This window comes from Apteryx mantelli, chromosome 6 (assembly GCF_036417845.1).
Source record: "Apteryx mantelli isolate bAptMan1 chromosome 6, bAptMan1.hap1, whole genome shotgun sequence".
NCBI classification, from domain to species: Eukaryota; Metazoa; Chordata; class Aves; order Apterygiformes; family Apterygidae; genus Apteryx; species Apteryx mantelli.
Window position 1 is genome coordinate 45,011,342 of NC_089983.1, and position 23,721 is coordinate 45,035,062.

Consider the following 23,721-nt stretch of genomic DNA (forward strand, 5'->3'; position numbering starts at 1 on the left):
CGCTGTAAGATAGGCTGGGTCTGAAAGGCAATTATTCTACTCAAACATATTACAAAAACAAACTTCTACATTTTAGACACCAGTGCGTGATGTGGTCAACTGCCATCAACCTCTACTATATGAACACAGGAGCTCCAGATTTTGCTTGCATCTAAGCTAGTATTTTAAGTGAGAAGTTATCTGAATATTCATACTCTAGGAGATTATTTAGGAATAGGCTTAAGGCTGTTTATCTGGTTCACAAAGGCAGGTACCTCAGCGGAGCTCAGCAAAAGGCCTCCTAAAGCAGGAGACAAACAAGCTCAGCCAACTCTCATTCTTAGTATTTCCTATTTGCTAGCTGAGGCTTCCTGCTGCTTAATCGTTTTAAGATGCCAGCTGCTTTCTGTTCGCTGTACGGGAGTCCAGGCTGTTAAACTGACACTGTACATTTCCTTCCAGGATCTAGGTACTAACTCGCAGATGCTTGTTCTGATCTGCATGAAAATGCCTCCATCCCCTTTTCTACTTGGGACCCGGTCACTTTGTAAAAGTGTCAGAACCACGCGGGTGCCTCTGGAACGTCCCTGGATGGCCTGCCCTTCTAGTGTTCGTGAGTCTGATGCATTTTGTAAACCAAAAACAATTTCCTAATTCAGACTAGCCATCAAAATACAGCTGAGAGTCTGTCAAGTCTGAGACACCAGCATATCAGCCATCTAACAACTTTTCTTCAGGAATGGTTACCAACGGATGCGTTGTCAAGAGAGTGATCACATCACAGTAGCAGCTATAATTTTACAGCATCATCTGAAGAAACAGAAGACATTAAAAATCTTCTTCAAGCAGTAGAGCATATTTTTGGCACTGATCTCTCCACCCAATGCCATTGGATTGTATATTATCAAACAGTAAACAGTTTTCAAAATCAGAAGATGAGGAGACCTAATAGAAGAGGAGACCTAATAACTACTGTTTTAACTTGTAACAGTCTGTCTGCAAATAGTTTCTTTTATATAACCTTGCTCTCCCTCCTATGGCATCCAGAAGTGGTAAAATATTGCTCCTGAAGGATCCAGGATGTGATGGTATCCTTCAATTCAGACTACCAATGAAATACTTAGACAGGAGCAGAGCCATTCAATCAATCAGCTGTTAGCATCTTCATGTTAGTTTACTATGGAGTAAGTTTACATTTCAATTTGAGGAAAAAAAAAAAAAGCTGTGCTGTGGTTATTTACTAGACAAATTTGAGAAGCTGGAAATGGGGGGGGGAAGATTCTGTAAGAAATTTCTCATTCTGTTTTACACATTCTTTCCTCGTTCATCACTTAATGGGAAGTAATAAGCAGTGAATCTCAACAGAAAAGATGTGATGAAGAAATTAAAATCACATAAAACACTACCTCAAGGGGAACAGAGGAAGACAGTGGGAAGGTTTCTGAAATAACAATATTAATTGTATGAAATTATACATCATTTTAAAACATCAAAGATAAATTAAGATGACCACTGTTTCTTTAAAATGAGGAGTGAAACCCTTTCCTTAATGAATACAGACAAAATGCATCATGATGTAGGATGTCATAAGGGATCATTAATATACATTTAGTGAAGCTGGACAACTAGAAACATTACAGATTATAAAAGTCAACTATACTTTTACAAACATCCTAAGTTAATTGTCTGAGTACAACAGTCCAAAGCCTTTTATCAAAGCGGTTCTCTGATAAGAAAGAAATCTCTATGTTCTAGTTAATCTACTTTATATCTTCAGGAAAAACACCAAATGCTAATTTCAAGTAATGGGGAAGCCACTTCACATTAAGAATTCAATGTTTTAATTGACCTAATTGTTAAATAATTGCACCTTCTACCATTCCCCTTTCAGTTAGTGGATTCTGTTAGGCAACCCTACCAACCCTATCTAGTAACTGGACTGAGTCCCTTTTCCTGTGTTTATGTATAGTTTGATCATGCATGAAAACCCAAAAATCATTTTTATATACTATGCTTTGTATTCTTATGTCTCATATTTTATATGCATGTATTTTCAAAGTAATTTTTATGAGTGTAGTAGCTTTATTTGTTCTTATGACTGACAGAAACATCCACATTTGAATAGGAACAAATTCTGCATTCTCTGGAAAAAAGGCATTTTGCAAGTCTACTTTCAATTAACAGTCTTCAAGATGAAACATTAGAAACCTTAGACGCACCCAAGGGTTACCTAGTCTTCAGCTCATTTGACTGATGCTTCCACATTTCATGAGCGCTAAAATTCACTATTTAAAAGCAGGTGAAAACACAGTATAACATAACTAGTCCCCCCCGCTCCCCAGCTTACCTGACTGGCAGTGCAGTTTGATAGGCAGGTCTTGTTATCTGCAGCAAGGTAAAAGTTAGTGGGACAGGCGCAAGTGTGCATCTTCTCAGGGGCTAGAAGGCATAAATGACTGCAGCCGCCATTGTTCAGTGCACACAGATGTTTAGACACTGTGGACAGAACAGAAAAAGAATATCAGAACTGTCAGCTAATCACTGATTTATAGAAAAAAAACAAAAAAGCAATTTCTTCCTATTAGGACAGCTTCTAGTAATCAAAGCCTATTATTTCAGTATACCTCAGTGTATCTGCTTTATAGAGGAAGAAAAATATATTACACAAATAATTTTTACAATGAAACGTCTCAAACCAAAACCCCTTAAGAGGCAATCTTTTCCTTTGCCTTTAAATTATTCATCTTTTTTGTACGCAAAAATTAATTATTACTATGGATGTAGATTCACACACTGAAAGAATGAAAGGAAAAAAAAGCACCTTTTTTTGATAATGGGATGACAAATTAGCTAATCTAAGTCAGTTTTTTTTCAGTTCGAATTCAAACACATGGACATCAGGAGATCGGACACAATCGTAATACCTGAATTCTCTGACATGCAGTCCAACAAGTATTTAAGTAACAGTATTCTTCTGTAATATTAACACTCTCCTACCTCTGCAACAATAACATTAAATGTTTTTGTAATACACTGTTTCTATCTTGACAACTGGCAACTTGTACCATATTGTAATTTAACAATTCTGTACTTCTGGTCAGTATCCACAAAGATTTTTGGGTTAATTTTTAAGAGTCCAAATTTGTATCTCGTCACTGAACAAGGTGTATTACATTTATTTAATACCAGATGTATTTACAACATTAATCACAGGCTTATGTTTAGAACTGCCAATCCGAAAACTTCGAAATTTAAAATGAAACAGAAACAAAAATATACCACTAGACACAACAAACAATCTTCCATCAAGTCAGAAACTGGCTACTAAGTGAAATACATCCATGTGCAGTATGGAAAGCACAGACAGAATAATTACCATCGGGCTGCCTATAAGAATGATACACCTGGATGTCTGTTATGGTATGCCATGAGTTAATCAGTGATAGTCTGTCTGATCCAGAGGTTTTGTGGGCACGGCTGAGCGATTTGGTTTTCCCATCTGTCCAGTAGATGTAGTCTTCAAACAATGTTAGTGCAATCACCCCTGGAATGTCTTGATTAGGGACTGTAAGAAGAGATGCTGAGATTAATGTTCGCTCTTGGAAGACTGCCAGTTAAAATATTCCATACTGCATGGGCTGACAGATACAACTACAATATAACGCCTTGAGAATAATTGTCATGACAATGTGTCAAGCCTAGAGGGTTCTTTATTACCAGTTACGATAAAGATGGATTGCGTACATGAGCTCTGCTTGCTGAGCGTTAGTTGGCCTGACCAGTGTTAAGGAAATGAAAGAACGTCAGTCAACAAAAATCACCTCCAGATTCTAAACAATGCCGTGCTAAATTTTAAAGAAGTATGTAAGATATATATAGCTTAATTTAGTCTTTATGGAAGGCCAGTATTCATTTGGTGTCTTTAGGGTACAGAAGTTACTAGAACACATCCAAAATGCAATGTATGCATCTTTAGATGTTCTATACATAACACCATTTAAGTCAATTATTAGCATTTCATTTTGGCAAAATATATTGACAAAATAGAAATGAAAAAAGCAGTTTTATATTAAAACAAACACAACAGTAAGAGGGCTTATTGCGTATTCCTAGCATAAGCAACCATACAATCAAAAAAAAAAAAAATTACACAAAGTAACGCTCTTACCTCATTGTTTTAGTATCACGAAATGCCTCATCAGCATTGTTAAAAAGAAAAGCAAATAAAGGACAAAAGGGGGAAAAAGCTTTGGAATGTTCCTCATCCTCCTGTATATGCTTTAACCTTTGGCTATTTGCTCTTGGTAAACATAAAATTAATTCTACCCTTTTTTATGTACACAACTCTAACCATAAATGTCACAGGAGAAAATCCGACTATATCAGTCAATTTAGACGTCATAATCTCTTTTATCACTGAACCAACCTAATTACTGATGGAGCTGAGAAGGCAAACCAGAGAAGCCGAGTCTGCCATTTTTAACCAGTATACCCCTGACACCTTCACCTTTTCTTCTTTGATGAAAACAGCTTCATCTTTTTACCTGGACGGGACTTATATGGGTTTGGCAAATCTCTAAGTTATCAGTTCAAACGTTTCATAGTTCACTGACAAGTGATGGCTGATACTGAGTGTAAGGATGACAACTTACAGCAAGTTCCCTTTGTACACAGTGCCACTGCCTGCACTGAATTCCACGCAGGACATCTTGTCTCCTGGTCATGGGAAACTCTATCCCCTTGCTTCTTAGACCTGAAATGGTTTTGCCTTCTTGTATGTTTAGATATGCCATAGCCATCATATATCTTTTGAAGAGGTTCAGAACATTTCTTAGAAATTAGTTGAAGTGCTATCACACGTAGAAGTCTGAATTTTTGGCACTGTTACATAGGCAACTTTGGCCTGATTCCCTACCTAATATAGCACGCCTCAAGAAAAGCTCTTGCAATTTCCATTATTTGAAGAATCCCATTGTGAAAAGGGGGTCTTTAAACCAGAAGTGAATCCCTCTCCATGCTGATTATTGCTTCCTGTTCCTCTTTCTTCAAGGAAAGATTACTTGAAGTACCATTATTTTCACTTTTGCCAAAGTAACAACTCAAGTACAAGAAATTAAGACCACAGAAACTGCAAGTACAGCTGAGTCCCTTATACCGATTTTTTTTCCCTTCTGGCTGACATTCTTTTACTACAGGATATATCAGAATAAATTGCATGAACAACCTCCCAGATTCTTTGGCCCAGAATAGCCAAAGGCTAGAGCAGGGTTTGTCTGCCCACTGCAAGATGTGTATATATATCACCCAATTGTATGAACTACAGTATGTTAATTTTATACACACTCTGCTGTGAACTGAACTAATTCCCTTGGTGGAGAAAATAAGCTATAGACTAGAAAATGGTATACAACGTCAATTTAGGTTAGTATGGAGTGTGGGGGAATCTCTAGTACTGACAGTGCAATGAACATGTAACCCTGCACCTATTCACCACTGAGACTAAGGAGTCAAATGCCTGTCATTACCATTTTTTGGTTTTCTGCAGAATACTGGTGATTATCCTTGAATCTTTTGAGAGATTCCTTAAGCTTTGCATACATCTTTGAGGAGTTCAAGCAACTTTGCACTGTTCAGGAAAAGGCATGTATCTCTAATTTTAATTAGAAAGAAGTGAATGGACTGTAATATAGTTTTACATTATTAATTGAGAACATTAATTTTCATATCCTATGCTTACTGCCAGATTACAGTAATTAAATAGGGAAGCATAGACCTTAAACATACTTGTCATTTGGAAAAAAAAGGAAATTATAATTCTGAATGAACTCTGAGTTCATCATTATCTGTGTGCATACTGTGTAAAAGAAACATCTTTTTGTTTGAATCATTAACACCCATACTGCCATCTTTATATACAGAAACCTAGGCACATTAAACAGGGCTTTTTATTTTAGGTAGATTGTAAATATTCTTTGAGCCTCTGAGTCGTATGATTGAACCACAGTACAAAATTTAAAAGACCACCATGAATTTTAGGAACATTTAGAAAACAACAAAATTCCCACTGATCTTAAAGGACACTTTCTAGTGAGAAATACAAACCAGATTGACAGAAGAAGATGGAATAAACAGCAGAAAGAGAAACTGCTACTCTCGGAATGAAACCCTGAAGCTAGCCATAAAGCTATTTATTTTTCTTTTGCTTGAGTTCTGGAAAGATATCTATTCATATAAATTATGACCCTTGCTGCTGCTTTTGCCATCAATGTAAGATGTCAAAGATATCACTCTAGTATTTCTAAATAAAATAAATGTTCTTTTTTCTCTGCCTGTATTCTCTTATTCTGATCATAGCTGAGATTCAAATCTGAATAAATAGGCATGTAAAAGCCTTAATACACATGAAGAGGATTTATTGGGGACAATTATCTTGATGTGATTTTCTGTAACATTCCCCACCAATGAAAAACACCTCTAGCAGTCATCCTTTTTTGGCAATCGAATAATTACAAGTAGACAGTAAATCCTGAGTATAGATATATGAGTAAATGCTTGTTTTTCTTTCTATTTAAATCTGTGGGTTGCCACAGTGACACAAAATCCATTCAGGAATCAAAGTATACAATTTATCATAGCTTTAATGGATTATGCATACATCAGAATCCAGTTGAAACTTTATATTCATGAATTAAAAAGATTCAGTAAAATACCATATACTGTCTCAATTCTCTTATCATACCTTATTAATAGGTAAGCTAAGTTAATGGGTGGGGTGAAATGATAAATAGTACAATCAGGACACAGCACTTCAGAAAACAGTTGACAGGGATACTTTTCTTTGATTTTTTTTAAAGCCAGTTCTTTAAGGGGCAGGTTTAGAAGATGAAATCTTCTGATTGTCATACTTCTTTTAAAGAACATAAAAAAGAGGGTATAGCTTTTGTTACATTGTGGTTTTGTTTTTTAGACAGAGTACATGGACAACTGAATCTCCTTCTAAAAATTTGGCTTTCCATTATCAAAGCATGCTGGTCAAAAATAGAAACTGTCAATGATTTAAATGCTCTCAGAGTATGTTTGTAGTTTGTTCTGCCACTGTCTATTTCTGACCTCTAGATAAATAAAGAGCTTCATTCTCCAGAATAGTTTATCATGAGATTAGAATGGATGCTGCATCCAATAAACAGTGAAGTGAAATGAAGTCTCTTGAGAGTGGTTCAGTTCAAACGGATATTTGACATGTAGGGCAAGAAACTGAAGCTCCATTAGAAGAAAGCATCTTCTTTTCATCAATGCTGCTAAATGAGTCCTCATTCCTATCAGCCCTTTTTAAGATGTGAGTTTTCTTTTGGAGCCTTCACTACGAAGGAGAGGAAGCTGCATAGTGTAGAAACAAGTTCTTTCCAATATTACAATGAAAGAACTAAGAGGTAACTCTGAACCTGAAATGCTGCAGATGATAGACTTTTCCATTATTGATAAATCCAATCCTGAGCTCAGCTACATCTGTTTATGCTGTTAGCATTTATAGCATTTTTCCTGGTTTGATGGTGACTTCCTTGCTAAGAAAATGAGAGGAGCAAATTGTGTAGAAAATGTTCTATTAAGTGGAGATTATCCTCTAAAACTTTCCTTACTAATGAGTTTCAAAGAACAAACTCTACTTACTACTCCATAGCCATAAACAGGGAAACACTATCTAAACCAGGACTATATTACAGGCTGACCAGAGGACAGGCCCAGCCTGTCAGGACAATTCACTTGGCCCTCAGCAAGTTCCTGCCAAGTACCTTACTGGGTAGCTTTGTGGCATCTCCCTCCAAAAGTAACCCAAATCCTTCATGGGGCAAGGCTGCTTTCAAGGCTGCTTTCAGGTGGAGATGGACATGTTCCCTGTCAGGTGATAGTGGAAGGACAGCAGGACTTCTCCAAAGCAGGTTCTTAAATATAGCTCCCTTCCTGTCCCTTCTGCCCACCTAACCCCACACGACCCTCGGGAAAGGATGACATTGGTGGCTGGTATGTAACCAAAACTGAAGTATCTTTGCCCAGAATACAAGAGGCAAGACAGTAACACGACATACCACGCAGGCCAGCAGGAAATCAGCTGGCCCAGTGTATGCCCATCAAACCATACACGTGTGCAAGGGGCTATGGTGCGCTGCCCATACTGCTGCCAAAAGATGAGGTTCTAGCCAACACTGATCCAAAGTACAAGGAAATGGTACTATGAATTACTCATTTCTTCTGAATTTTTTTGCCCTTGGAGCAACTTTATAATTTTAATGGGCTTCTGCAGTAAAGTCAACTTGTCATTAAACAGAGTTCAACACAAACTTGATCAAAGTTCTTTCCGGATTTTACATGATTTATGGCTGTAAAACCTACAAATATTTCAACTGTGAAACTTAGAGAAAATTAATAAAAAATCCATCAAAGAATCAGTGAATAGACTCTATGTTAAATAAAACAGCTCAAATAAATATATACATAAAGTAAAAAATATTTACAATATCAATAGATTCAAATATTTTTGTAAGAAAATTTCTTCTAAGATGATCATAAAAATTAATGTACTTTTTTTTCCAGTTGGTACATCAGTAAAGAATGAGGAAAGTATCAGGTATAAGTCATTTAATGGCAGCTAATTCTGATTTATTTTACCAGTTGAGGAGTATTTCCACAGTAGCTGAATTGTCTTTTGCCTCTTTCCATTAACTTTTAGTATATTGTAAAGAACAGAATATCAAAACTGTTGTCATGTAATAGGTTATAAAATCTAAAGTTTACATGGAACGTGAATGACAAAAAAAAGAACACAAAATCATAATGCAATTTTACATCTTATTTTTTGATGCAACCGTAAAACAGTCTCTCATCCTCTTATTCTTTCCCTTTGACAACATCTGCATTTCAAGCTTTCCAAGATTGCAGGTACTAACAGCTATTGATTTATCATAAATATATTTAGTAGAGGAAACATCCACTTTCTTTTCTCGGTCTTTCCTTTAACTTCAAAAGAACCTATCTGCATTACTCATCTACCTCTTCAGAAGTCACATACATTAGTTACTTGCTGCAATACTAACAACTGACCTCACTGCACACATTATAGTTTGAGTCACAGTTTTAAACAGGCAAGCAAGCCTAATTGTTCTCCCTTCTGTAGCAAGTACTGTGACAATGGACTAGTTTCTGCAAATCCAGAGTAAAAACAGGTTAGAGACGTAACTGGTAAGTACATCTGCTTTGACAGTATTACCTACTTGAAAACATTTAATCAAGATGTCTACTTGCCAATCCGTTAGTAAGAGTAATATATGCTGTTAAACACAAAAACTACATTAGCCTGACATGAAGGGTCAGATCTAGACCAGCAAATTCAGGGAGAATTAAAGAGTTACACATTTTAACACACATCCATTAGAACTGTTCGGTATGAATTTATTCCAGAATTACCTATGTATTCAATAGATTTTTTTCTCTTTTAAGCTTTCTCATAACTATGTCATACTATGGCCTCTATGAAAGCTTCAAAAATTGGGCTGAAGTATGCCCAAGCCTTATCTGTATCTCAAAGCATCCAGCAAAACTAAGTTATTGATTAACAAACAAAATATTCCATCTACAGACCCATAATCTACTGGATACAGCTCCAGCAGTCCATAAGAACATTTTATTAGATCAGTGTTTATTACATGTGCTTTTTTCCCCTGTCGTTGGAACATCAAATCCTTAAATAACTCCTATAGCCCATGCATGTTGTTTTTGTTTTTTTCCTCTCTCAAATGAAGAAATCTCCACTGGTTTAATTCAAGTACAGTTCAATCAGAAAAGGGGTAAGCGCCCAACTGCAACAGGTCTCGGGCTCCATCGTCATGGACCTGCACACCGGACAGCTGCTATGGGGTGAGGGAAGAGGAGAAAAGCACCCTTAGCCCCTTGCATAAATCCTTGCCTGAACAGTATTGTCCAACTGACTGCTTCCACTGAGTCCTAGTTAGTTATTTCTGTGACTCAAGTTTCTTACAACTTTTGATACAGTACAGATCAAAAGATACATGCCACTTTTTATATAATACTAGTATACATTCTATGCATCATATACCAGTAAAAATTGTTTTAATCTGCTCCAGCAACAGAATCTTGTGATTTCAAATTGGCAACACATTTTGATTTTCAAAACTCTGCTCTTCTTATTTGTGAAGTAAAACATTTTATCTGAGTTTATTCAGAGATAACAAAGATGGAATCCAAGATGACCTTTCTAAGCCATTTCTGAGGAAAAACTGCACGTGAACTCTGTCTTGTGATGCCTTTTCCTACCGCAGTCTCCACTGCTACCACAGGTGGATGAGCCCCCACTTGCAATCCCCTCCTCTAACAGGCCTTCTACTACCAGCTCTAATTCTCTACCAGGGTTTGATATTGCACATAAATAATGAATTCTCTTACAGTATGGGAAGAATTCTGATCCCAGGCAGTGTTTGGCCAAACAGATAACAAAAGATGGTAACTTTGTCAGGAAAAAAAAGCCAGAAAAGAGAGAAAAGCACAGGTCTATCATAAGGCTGGAGAAAATAGGAAGAAGAAAGTATAGGTAGGTGGTAAAAGCAAAAGAAGGGGAGACTCACAACAGAACAGAACTGAAGTGCTGGGAAAATAAAAATGATCAGAGATAACATAATAAAAGGAAATAAAGTGCTTAAAAAAAACTTAGAAGAGCCCCATAATTCCATAACACGATTATGCAGACATGTGAGAAGTATGCACAGATTTAAAATGTAGATGTCTGTCTCACATTTTGCAGTGATTTTCATCCAAGAATACAAATTCACATATTGTCATACATGTGATAAAAATGTCTGCTTTTACCTAGAATGAATTATATTTCCCTTATATTTTCTAGTAAGTACTGTGTACTTCTGATATTCATTCTAAAGTACAAAAACTGTAGCATAATTTTCAAGGTTTGATTTCAGGGGTGAAAAAACTTTATTTGAGATTTTGTAACTACAAAATATGTTTGCCACACTGTACAGAAGTGAAGCCCAGTCCCACTCAGCCCTCACTGAAACATAAACAATACTCTCATTTTATGTATCTCCGGTAAATTCTAAAGAATTTAAGTGGAATTATGCAAAATAAAAATAATTCAAAAAACAATTTTAGGCATGATTTTCAATGAATGTTTCTCTCCAGTCTATTCTTAAGACAAGGTACAGTATTTCCAAAAGCAGAAGCAAATATTCTATTAACTAATAATGGGCAAAAAATGTCTCACTGTCAGCTGGTAGGATCTATGTGCCAAGGAAAAACGTCCTTAAAAAGGAACTTCGTTGATTTCTTCTAACCAAGAAATGCTACAAAAACACCTGGACTTTATCATATCCACCAAGGTTACATTTTCTTTGGTGCTCGCTTCCCTAATCCTGTTCAGGCCAGCTGAAGCTGGCTGACAACCTCACATTCTCAAAGTTGCCTTTAATTTAGAAAGAGATCTGTCCCTTCACTTTCCAAAGAGAAGAGACTACAACTTTGCGATGCCCTTGTAAAAACTGTACAAGAAGAGAAGGACTGAAAGATTCCTGCCATGCTTCTCCCAAAACGCATTAACCCAGCTAGGACCTGCTCAAGGTTCTGCAACATTTCACGTGACCCTCTCTCCTCGGTGGCATTAGAGGAGATTCTGTTTAAGAGTTGTGGCACCCAGAGAAAAAAGATTTATAATGGTGACGAAACTGTAAAAAAAATGGTTGTATCATTTTGCATAACACTCTCTGAAATTCTAATTTCCTGAACTGCAAATGACATTTTATAGCGTGTTTCCTTGAGACTGCACTTTGAATGGTACTTTCAAACTTCACTGTAGATAAACATAAACTACCATTTATAGATATTTAAGTCTTATTGCCCAATAACTTAGAATAAATTAGACCTAATTTACATCTATTACCCTTCTGTCAAAGAAGACCCTCAGTCTTTTTATGCTGCCATTCAGGGATGGACAGAGATCTGTTAACATGTACAAATACGCTTCCTTGTTCTTTTTCCAGTTCTTTCACAGCCATCATACCTATAAAAAATACATTTGAGAATGGCTGAACTCTTTTAGGCTGATATCCAATATCTGTAGAGACAATTTTGACCTTGAAATACTTGGCTTAGAAAAACACAAAATTAAAAAAAAAAAAAAAAAAAGAAAGAAAAAGCAGACCGACATCTGGACAAAATCTTAAGAAGAAACTTGAGGAAACTTCCAAGACAAACTACCAAAGAAAAACATCACTTAATGGAAAAATAGCCATTATACCTACAAAAACAAACCTGGAAATAGTTGATCCCCTATTGTGCTGAAATTGCTGGCCCCTACTGTCGTCACTTCTGTTTGAACTGCCTTATACCTACTTTTGTCTCAGTTTATATTCAGATTGTAAACTCTTTGAGCAGGTTCTATAGTTTTTATTTCTGTACAGTACTTCTGCTGCTACTTGCTCCTTTTAATAATGGATTTGAAGTGCTTGGACAATGAAAATAATAGTGAATAATGAAAATACGACGTCTATTATACATGAGAAAAAGTATATAACGAGGTAATTAAACCTACGTAAGTTATACTCAAACATTAATTTTTTTTAAAGATAAGAACACACATATCTAGCATTTTCTAATCTGTATTAATTTTACTAAATCACCTTGCCAGGCTTAACAAACACAGAATATAGTTTTCATGGAATATATAGGTTAATTTCATTAATTGAAGCTTTTTAAACTTTGAAAATATTACTGATATTTGTGATAACAACATGTGCATGCATACATATTTCTTTCTGTGAATGTAATATATACATCACATATCCAAACTGGAGAACAGAAGATTCAAGTACTAGCATTAAGCGGTAAGATACTTTGTCAGTCAGAAAATGTAATTGAAAGAGTTAAAATTGATATAGTATCTTAGTACAATACTGTTTTAAAAAAAATTCATACAAAAGTTGTCATATGTCCCCAAACTAGTATCATATATGAAGCAGGATATTCGGAGTTAAGATTAAATCTAAACATCTCAAGACACAAATGGTACTAAGATGAACTATTAAATATGACTTAAAATGATTTCATGAAAAGAGAAGAATAAATTTTCAAAAATCTTCTACCACCATTACATAAGGTGCACAACATTCTGCATCCTTCTTCACTGACAACAAGCTGCTTCTTGCCTCCCCTTTTTATTGCTTTGATATGAACATAGGAGACATCGTGACACGGGAAAAATGGCATTTTATGTGCTCAGTTCTAGCAGCTTTCTGACAGAAGCAACTGCATGGAAAGTAATGCCCATCCTTTAAAATTCGTGATGGAGCATGTCTAGCACATATGGAAACTTCATAGACTTTACCAGCCAATGTCTGCCAAGTTTTTAATGAATATGCATAAAAATTATTTTCAGATGTTTATAATCTAACCAAATTTAGGTGTATTATCCTGTGAACAGTTGAAGATACAGAAACCAACCTGTTGTCAATCTTCATGCTCCCCGAAATGGTGGAACTTCGCAGTAACATAACTGTAAGAACTGTCTTTAATATATGTGAATCTATGTATTTTTCCTGAATATGCCATTACATAGAATACAATAAAATAAAATAATCAGATTTAGGAAGACATATGAGCTGGAGAATTTATCTTAACAATCATGAAAATGGAACCTAGAACCCAATAACAGAAGTCAAGCAATTATGATACTGGTTTGTGCTATCAGTGGTGGCTATAATGAATAATTTTGTAGACCACACAAATTAGGGGAAAAATTGTTTTAGTATTAGAACTACTGTATATTTCTCATCTGCTATTAGAAATCCTCTTTTCAGACTTCTCTAATTTTCCAGCTGTGAATACTGCAGCTTAAAATTGTAAGGAATTATGTTTCTGCAATTTGTTACATTACTTTTACATTAGGGTAGTTCCATAAATAACTGGATTTACACAGTTATAAAACTCAGGAGTTCAGAATTAGACAGAAATATTCTTTTTGTACCTACAAAGGTCTTACAAGTTGCAATATTTGAAATTGCAGAAGCTAAATGAAAAAAAAAGTCATCATCATCTCAAAGAACCTTTGACTTAATACTTTCAAGTGGCATATCTGTACACCAGTTTTGAGGTTGGCTAGCACTCAGGCACAAGCCAATTCCAAAGCAAAGGAATTTTTTAATTAAGATATTATATAAAAAAAGTTTCTCTCTGATCACTATATTTCTACTAAAGGAGTCATTTACAAATACTCAATTCATTTAAAGCTTCAACACTTCTTCATTGCTTAATTTTCACGCCCAAATAAGATGAAGCAATGAAATGTTAAACTTTTGTTGTTACAGTATAAAACATCAAAGAACTCAGCACAGTTAAGGACTAATCTCAGCTCAGAGGAGCTTCTGTACTTCCTAAACTGGACTATCTGATTCAACTTTTATAGCTTCATTACAGTGAAATACTCATCTTCAAAGAGTAAAACGGGAAAATGGTAGGCACCTCTGGGTTTTAAGAGCTCCGAAGCATACGAAAACCTGTATGAGGCAATCAGGTAGCTGGGGAACTGTGAAGCTTGCATCTCCTCTGGGCAAGAGGAACCAAAAGCAGCTGTTAAGTCTGACAAATTCTTAAATGTTTTTAAAGCTCACAGACGTAAACCAGCTTAGTGCTTAGCCAGATTAGTGCTTCAGTGGTTGCTTAATCATTTACTATGCACAGTGTTTGTGAACGCTGCAGTGTTAAATTGGCTAAGCTCTAAAGACAGTTTACATAATCAAGCATTAAACTTCAAGTAGATAAGCAAGGTCATTGCTGCCCCTAGCGCCAAGAAGAGCCCCCAAGTACTGCAAGATTTCCGGCCTAGTTAGCATATTTGCAAAGTTCTTACTGGACTGTTTTGACAATTATAAAAGCCTACTTCTCTATGGAAAAACTGAGGAATTTTACAAGAGAAAAGCAGCAGTATTCTCTTGTTCTGAAATTTTTTTACGATCTGTAAGAAAGAAAGAAAAAATGTACTTGTTGCAAAAACTCTTTCTACCAAGATCTAAATTACCAAAATACAAGTAAGCTGCAGTTGCATGGAAAAAAATACGCATGGATTTAACATACACCGTGTAAATAATTAGCCTAAAATTGTTCTGTTTGTCTTTAAGACGTATCTAGTGCAAAGCACCAACACTTCAGGGTCTATCTTATATGATAATATCTTTTCATGATATACATTAGAGCTGCTCATTCTGATGAGACTTTTTTACTGGGTCTTGTGAAGTCTCTGTGGCATTTTCTGATTCACTTTGGTAACAGATAATTTGAGACCCAACAAATATATTCTCAGAAAAAAACCTCACTGCAAGCTAGCCATACCCTCAAAGGCCACAGAAGGAGATGAAAACATACTTAGTTTTCTAGAACTACTACTTCAGATCGCACTGTTCACATAATTCCTATTTAGCCTGTTTTTCTCTGCTCCATCAGTGTGTACTTTATGATCCTATCTATACTTTTATCCTTTTTCTCCTTTTCCTTTTGCAAACAGAAACAACAGAATAAGATCAACCATCCATTAGTTAACTTTGACAATACAAAATGTCTCAGAACAACAGAAGGAAGATGGACCACGCAATCCATGTGGGCAGTATGTCTTCAAGAAACATAGTTATCCACAAGGCATGAAACCAGTCTTTCTTATTTAAGTGCTTGTCCACACGGATTGATAGTTTCTCATACTGTAAAGCCAGCAGGGATCATAAAGTTTCACTTCCTCTAAAACCTAGCCATTAAATTTCCCCTAGTTTCCCTTATTAAGATAATTAACTTGTAATGAATAAATTTTATCTTCCAGAAATGTTTCCAGTCTTGTGCTGAAAACATCAAGAAATACAGAATTTATTTGTTAGTTTGTTCCAGTATGGAGGGGGGAGGGACGAGAGAAAGATTTTGATTAAAGACAGATTGACCATCATTTAGTAGCATTTGCTTTTTGATCCATTTCAGACACCAAGAATTCTATCACTTCTCTAAATCCACAGAAACTGTTCTACAAATTGTGACACCTTGACTCTGGTTTGATAATTGTATTTTGAGAGAAGCATCTGATAACAGAAAATGGCAAACAGTACTAACTAAGAAGAAAATCTTCCTCCCACATGATTTAAAGACCTCAGGATCTTTCTCCCAAAGAAAGAAGTTTCTTATTGCTTGAATCTACTTTAAAAAGCCAAGTTCTTAAAAGTATCATGACACCAGATGTACACAAAGTCACTGTCACTTATGGAACTTGCCTCAAATATTTAACAGGTACCAATTTCTATTTATTTCCGTTCACTAGTGGATAGGGTAAAACTAACAGAAATAAAAGCCTACAGAATGTCTAGTAACACATGATTTCTAATATTTTCACTGTAATATCTAGATAATCAGACACGCTCTGTAAGCAGTCCTGAACACATTCAGCTGTCTAAAGGTAGGAGGGTTTTTGTTCTGTTGAATGAGAAAGAGTATTTGTTATGTGAAACACTGCTCTTCACTGGTACCAACTGGGGGCCTGTGACAAGTTTCCTTGTTCCCTAGGTTCACTTATCTTCTAGGGAAGATGTTAATTCCGTGAAAGTAAAAGCAGTTGAAGCTGATTTCATCCACTTGGACAAGGTTAGACTAAATACAAATCCACAGACTGGAGAGCAAGCCAATGGAAACTAAAGATAGGATGAACTGAATTTTGCAGGTGTCTTCTGAAATCTGCTGTTAGAAGGACATTTTCTGAGAAAGGAGAATCCTGAAACATTCAGGTTGAATGAGAAAATTGAGAAAAGTTTGACCAAAGCAGTCAGGCCAGGGCTAAAATCCCAAAAGAAGAGCAAAAGGAGGATAATTGTATGTGAAGGAAATAGCAGGACAGCAACACTGGGAATAACATTCCGAAGAGTAAGGGGCTTTGTTTCCTCTGCCAAAAAAACAGACTGTCATGAGGAATTCAGCCAGCACTCAGGGGTTTGTCTGCACAAGTACTGCTTAGGTGAGCAAGTTAAGACCATTAAACTATCTTGTGCTGGTTACCAAAAGCATGGAAGATAATGCTGAGACTAACGAGCATGTCTGCATCTCTCTCAGCTATTGCTGTAGTCTCTCCAATCTGCCATCTCAAATAACTGTCAGTTAACTGTTCATATCTATTTATAATTTATTATTCATGATCACAAGAGCTAGAAAACATTTTTGTTTAATTTATTTCAAAGGAAAGCTCCAATCTGGAAATAAACGAGTCATTTCATGAACTCTGGTTCAGAGAAATCCTGGAAGCATCCAGTATGACATAAAAGCCTAAAAAGGCTGAAATTCATGAAGTTTCTACCATGATAACAGCAGTTTTGAGGTTTAGATAAACCAGGCTAGATTATGGAAAGGGAGCTCACATAATACCAACTTTCACCTGAACAAAAAACCTCAATATTGATTACATCAAGTATTTTAATTAAAGTAAAAGATCTTTAATTATACCATCTGGAATATGAGAAGTAATCATCATTGTAAAAAACGTCTTTTTAACACTTCATAGGTAAAGGATACTAATTTTTTAATTACCTCTGTTACTGAGAAGCAGCACATAGTGATAAAGTTTAGTTCATTACATTAGAATTTTCAAAGTTATTTTATCTATCTACCAGGAAAGTCCAAAATTACATTTATAATACTACTATGCTGACTGACTCATGCTGAGCAGACAAATGGGCATTTCCAGGCTTTCTCTGGCTGGAGAAAAGATTTCTTTTAGCCACCTTCTGACACATGTCACACAGAACATCCATCTTATACTTTTAATAGCTGAGTTTCACTGGCTTTATAATTTGGTCGAGAACAGCATGTTATGTGCATACACTAGAGTACAGAATTAACAGGGCAGTCTCTGAAGGTTGAGTATGTTTCTAGAGTTTCAATTTACATTTAATATTTTTTTCACAGACATGTATTACTACATGTTTAAAAATGATTGATACTAAGAGAAGGAATATGAAAAATGACTTCAAAAATACTGATAAAAAGGAAAAAGTATATTTAATAAGCTTGCAATTGTACATTATTTTCAAAAATGTTTCACTTTAAAAGTACAGTTTTTATATAATTATAAATAGACTGCTAAGCATCTTGAATTAAAATCTACAAAGAAAAGATGAAAATGGAAATAGCTGTTTGACCAACCTTTATGTCTATGAGATCCATCCATGTCAGAAAACTCAATGTGATTTTCATCAGCCCAATACAGTCTACGGTTGACATAATCTATCGTAAGGGCCATAGGTCTGGATATCTGTGTTTCTATGACAACTGCTTGACTGGTGCCATCCATACCAACACGGCCAATGTGAGGATACTCACAGCAATCAATCCAGTACAAGTACCTATAAAACAAAATCCATACTTCCTTTGTTCAGAGATGTAAAAATAATAATAATACATAATTAGTTTATCTAGTTAGTTTCAAGGATAACTCAGTAATTATTCCACAATATTTCCATCTTCCAGGTAGGTTTTTTTCTTATCTACAGGTGAGATGGCATAATAAACACTGCTTATGCATTTTAGATTACTAATCAGTGTAGCTAAAAGTCAGATAATAAATAACTAACTAATGATTCCTCTCTCCTGATTTTCTAAAAATAGTTTAAATGTAAAATTAGGATTAAATAATGCATTACTGCAAAATGGTTGCTCCATACCCAGCTTGAGGATCTAATGACAGATCTCTAGGAAACTTCACCCTTTTGCTCACGAGAACGGTAGGGTATAAGCCATTGAGTTTAGACACCTCAATAATTCTCTTTTCAGTATCAGACCAATAGAGATTCTTCCCAATCCAATCAACGGCCAGAGCATTGGGAACAGCTGTATTGTGTACTACCTAGAAAAGCAGAAATTACATAAATTAACCATCTAAATATTGGGAAAAACAACAATTCCAGAGCTAAATATTTCAGAATATTGAGAGGTTGGATATAGGATACAGTGACATGCAATATGAGAAAAATCAGATAATATTCCACGTTAAACAATGACATTTCCGAAGTAATGACACTTCTTTATTAATGCATTTTCTTATAATAAGGCAGAATGGAGAATATTATGATGTAGTAAGGTCAAATTACCAACTTCCCTGGACGATGCACTGAATTTTAATAATTTTGTCTTTTATTTTTCAACTTTAACTTTTAAATTTTCCTTTTGTCTTAAATTAAAAAAAAAGCTTTCTTTTTCTTTATTCCTCTGTTTATCCTTCACAGAACAGAATGGAGATGAGGCTTCTCCCCCCCGTACCATGCCCTCAAATTTGTCTGCTTCTTAGCTCACCTCTTCCCTCACCAGCCTACGATGGCATATATTTTATATTAATATAACAGTGGTGCTATATGTCATCATGACAGATATGCTGTAAGAATACTTTGCTGGAAGGTAAATACTGTGCTCTTATTTCCAATATTCATTTTGTGAAAGAAAGAAACTTTATAATTCTAGTTCAATCTCAATTAGACTACCTAATTAAGGAGTGAACTAAGAGACAAAAGCAATTCAGTGCTCTGCTAAAAAAAATGATGCTCTGTTGGCTAGGGATATGTAATTCTCAAAATTTTTTATTACTTGAATAATTCTGACACTGAAATAAATGACTGTAAACATACATGATAACAAAGCTCATGATGATAGTATGACTCAATCTTGCTTGGCTGGGAGTGTTTCGTATTAACTCTCTACTCAACTGACATGTGAATATTCCCAATATCCCCAGGAACCAGAAAATGTGAGTCCAACTTCTAAACTGATCCCAACTCCTAATTATGTCTATGTAAGTAGAATTTAAGAAAAAAAAAATCACAGAGAGCAGTAGAGCTGCACAGAGAGTACAGTGTATATTTTAACTTATCTTCATCTTCACCACTAAAAGCATGTACACTGGAGTGTAAACTTTACACATAACCCTGAAAATGTATAACTGAATGTGCTATTTATAATTTCATTTACCATTTGAAGATATTGAAAAGCCTTCAGAACAAAATGGGATACTGTGAGATATTTTACCCCAATTTTATATGTAAAAATATCCTTTCAGGTTATTAAGTTATTTACCACCTTATAAAATCTTCTTAAAAGTAAATCCAAGTGTGCGCCTATTTTTTCATATACACAGAATATTTCATTTCCTAATACTATGAGCTTCACCACAAGCTTGACATGCACTACCACCTTCACTGTTTTGTAAAGGTGTAATTGCAGCAATCACTGCAATGTAACATGGGACATTTCATGTAGAAATGGATAGCTCTGCAAACTTATTTTGTGGTTTAGTCACACTATCTAGAAGCATCAACCACAGAAATTAGTCTCTTCTCTCTGACGATATTTTTCTGAAGGGTCACTTTAAAGTTTATTCCAGTCACTGAAATTATCAGTGTGACATTTAATGTATATATTCCAGCATACTACAGCATTCTTCATCTGCTCAGTAACAGTTTTCATTTCAAATAACAGTACCATACATAAAACATTGTGTTAATGTTTGAACTCATTTCTTTGAAAATTTGTCACTTCAACTGTATAAATATCTCCTCCATGATCAGATACAGAAGAAAAATGAGGTACCATCAGTTTTCCTAGACAAAGAAGGCTGAAGTAGGTATGCTGAAAAGATGCTGGCTTCTGAAAGGAAAGTCCTGGGTAATATATACTTCTCCTTCTGAATAGTAATATTTACATCAAATAGTAAATAGCAAACCAAGAAGTATGAAGGGAATAAAATAGGAAATTCATACTTCCATACTTCACAGGAAAAGGTGGCCAATCATAAAACCTTCTCTTACATTAAAAAAAAAAAAAAAAGGATTTACCAGGAGATCAATTATTTTATAACATCAACTGTTAAATGTGCTACAGTAACATATTAAAATATATGTCTAAGAGATAGCAAATTACCATTTTGCACTTGATAAAATTACTGACAGAGTGTCAAACAGCTATAGTATATAATTCTTGATAAATTTTACACACAATTTTTAGCTTTCAGAGGCTAAATCTGGACCAAGGTTTTCAGTGAAATGTACTGAAATGGTCATATAAAAATGATATACACTTATTTTCAAAAATTTTGCTTTGCATTCTTGACATCCTATTTAAGTAAAAAAAGTCCATCAGGATGACACTTGTTCTCCAAATTTCAAAGTATTACTGAAGGAAAAAAGTAATGCTTTTCATGTTCCCAGCCTAATTTTCTTCTCACATTTGTTCGAGTTCCTGAAATCTTTTCTTAAAAGATGTAAGTATTATTCAGTCATTAGAAACCAATTGGGTATTTTTTTGTACTCTCCCACCTGGCAATTACAATTTGTTGACAGAGACAGATTCTTCTTGAGATAATAAGATTAGAAATAAAAAGTCTGTGGACATCCCGAGCTTCCCCTCACCACTGTCAACATTTCTAAAAACAAAATATGGACTCAGCCACAGTGGACAAGAAGCCGAGGAGGATACTTTGTACAGTGTCCAAAGAAAATACATATGATCAAAGGATTTAAGGAATTTTGACAGAATCCCACATTTTCGTGTATTTTATTTTTTGACAGAAAAATTATCACGGGGACTCACTAGGGCTTTAGAGTTTATGCTGCATTTCACTTTCATTTCCAGTGGAATCAGAGTTAAATAACTTATGCTCATCCACATTCTTTTTAGTTCCGAGATCCGTTATTACTGTGTGGAGGATGGAACCAAGGCCAGCTGGTGCCAGGCATTTTGCAGCCTTAACCCTTAGAGAGCCTTGGGTCAGCATGCTCCGAGTATCTGGGTCAGTCCACCCACTAAGCCACAAATGAAAAACACATACCTCTTCTCTCTGTATCCTATATTGGTGTACAATGAAGAAACCACATTTACAGGCTATGTTATTGCTCATTTGTTCCTCGTCTAAGAGGAAGGTCAGATATAAGAGAGTAAGCAAAGAAGAATTTCTTACTATTTACCACAGATCCAGCAAAAATATTAATGTAAGTCAACAAATGTGCATAACAGTGGATTTGTGGACTTATTCCACTATAGAGGCAGAACAGACAGGCTGTGCAGAAATGACAACGCTGTTTTACCCTGGATTATTCATAGCAAAGACACTGAGTTTTTTTCACTATCAGTGCAGTGCAGGTGAGACAAACATAAATTGAAGACCATAAGAAGAAATAATATATCAGTGTATTTACACGGCTTACATACTTATAACTGTCTTTTTTATTTGGCTTGCTGTAAACCATACTGAACTGCCAGTTGAGTCAACTGCTGGTTAAGTTATACAGAATTTAGCTCATAAATACAGTGCTCTTCGTCCTTATCTTTATTTCAAATAAAATACAAAGATAAAAAGACAATTATATTTTACGAGGATTTGCTAGTTCATTTTGTGTATATGTATGCATATATCAAAAACTCGTAATTTCAGTTGCAACCACGAAGAAGAATTTCCCAAAATACTCAGTTAAATTTAATTCTAGTAGTGACATTATTAATCCCCAATTACCTTGATGTCACTTCCATTCAAGCTCATTCTGTTTATACGACTGCCATTTGGTCTGCTGGAATCAATCCAATAGATGAACTCTTCTCTATAGTCAAAGTCTATTGCAATCACATTGTTCAACCCCTAAAAATGGATAAAATTAAGTCCACTCATTGAAATATGCTTGATTGAATACAAACTATTTGATAGCATTCAAAATGCAAAATATACTGCATATAGTATTCAAAATGTTTTATTCTATTGAGTACATATTTTTGAAGTACCTATGTTTTTATGTTTCCATATATTACTTGTAAACAATCAGAATAAGAAATAAAAATGGTAACAGTAATATATGACTACAAAGAACTTACTTCAAAATGCAGATGATGTATGAAACTAAATGAAACTCCTGCATTTTCATTCCAAATATTAAAATGTACTTTAAGAGTAAATATTTCCACTTTTACTCAATTTCTTAATTAATTACCACTTGTGGCATTACTTTGGCAAACTAGAGAAAAGGAAAAAATTTTGTGACAATTTCCACCAAATGTAAGCATTATAATACCATCTTATTTAGGAATGGAAGCAAAATGCCGTCCTATATAGGAATGGCAGCTCTTTGGAAAATGTAAAAACATTCATTTAAACAAATAAACTCAAAAATAGCACAAAATTTATTATCTTTAGAGATTACTTTTTCTATTACTATATATTATTTAGGAATTTAAAACTGTGGACCTGAAAAAAGCATGAATTTTAATTCCTGAATAAGGAGGATTTTGATTTTCAGATGCTGTATTACAGGCGGCATATATGTAAAAAGTGAAGGCTAGAGATTAAGCAGACATCTGGAAGTCTCCTACAGTCATGCCTTAAGCCAGGTTTTGATTCTGACTGTGTTCAAAGGAGGAGCCTTTGCTCCTTGTCTGAGATGTGGAAAACCTTGCTCCATAATCTGTTTAACATTCTGACATTAGTTAAATCTCAGTTATTTTTAAGATTATACAAAGACGTTATCAATCAAAGATGAAACAGCACTGCTAAAAAGAATGGATGCAGTTTGGAATCCTTTTATAACCACAGTATCAATTCAATTAATTCTATTATCAGCCCAATAACCTATTCTCAGGTAGATCAGCAACCTCCCTCATTACTGAAGTTCATAGCTGGACAGA

General features: G+C 35.1%; 1 protein-coding gene across 1 annotated transcript in view; it reads right to left on the reverse strand.

Annotated features, from left to right (window-relative positions):
* The window catches only part of LRP1B (LDL receptor related protein 1B), a 752,762-nt gene that overhangs the window by 91,328 nt on the left and 637,713 nt on the right, over positions 1 to 23,721 (reverse strand). Inside the window, exons 58-62 of the mRNA XM_067299399.1 lie at positions 22,562 to 22,684; positions 18,729 to 18,910; positions 18,211 to 18,410; positions 3,356 to 3,544; positions 2,327 to 2,475 (exon numbers count right to left, since the gene is read on the reverse strand). Coding sequence (XP_067155500.1) covers positions 2,327 to 2,475; positions 3,356 to 3,544; positions 18,211 to 18,410; positions 18,729 to 18,910; positions 22,562 to 22,684 — 843 coding nt within the window. The remainder of the gene's footprint in view (positions 1 to 2,326; positions 2,476 to 3,355; positions 3,545 to 18,210; positions 18,411 to 18,728; positions 18,911 to 22,561; positions 22,685 to 23,721) is intronic.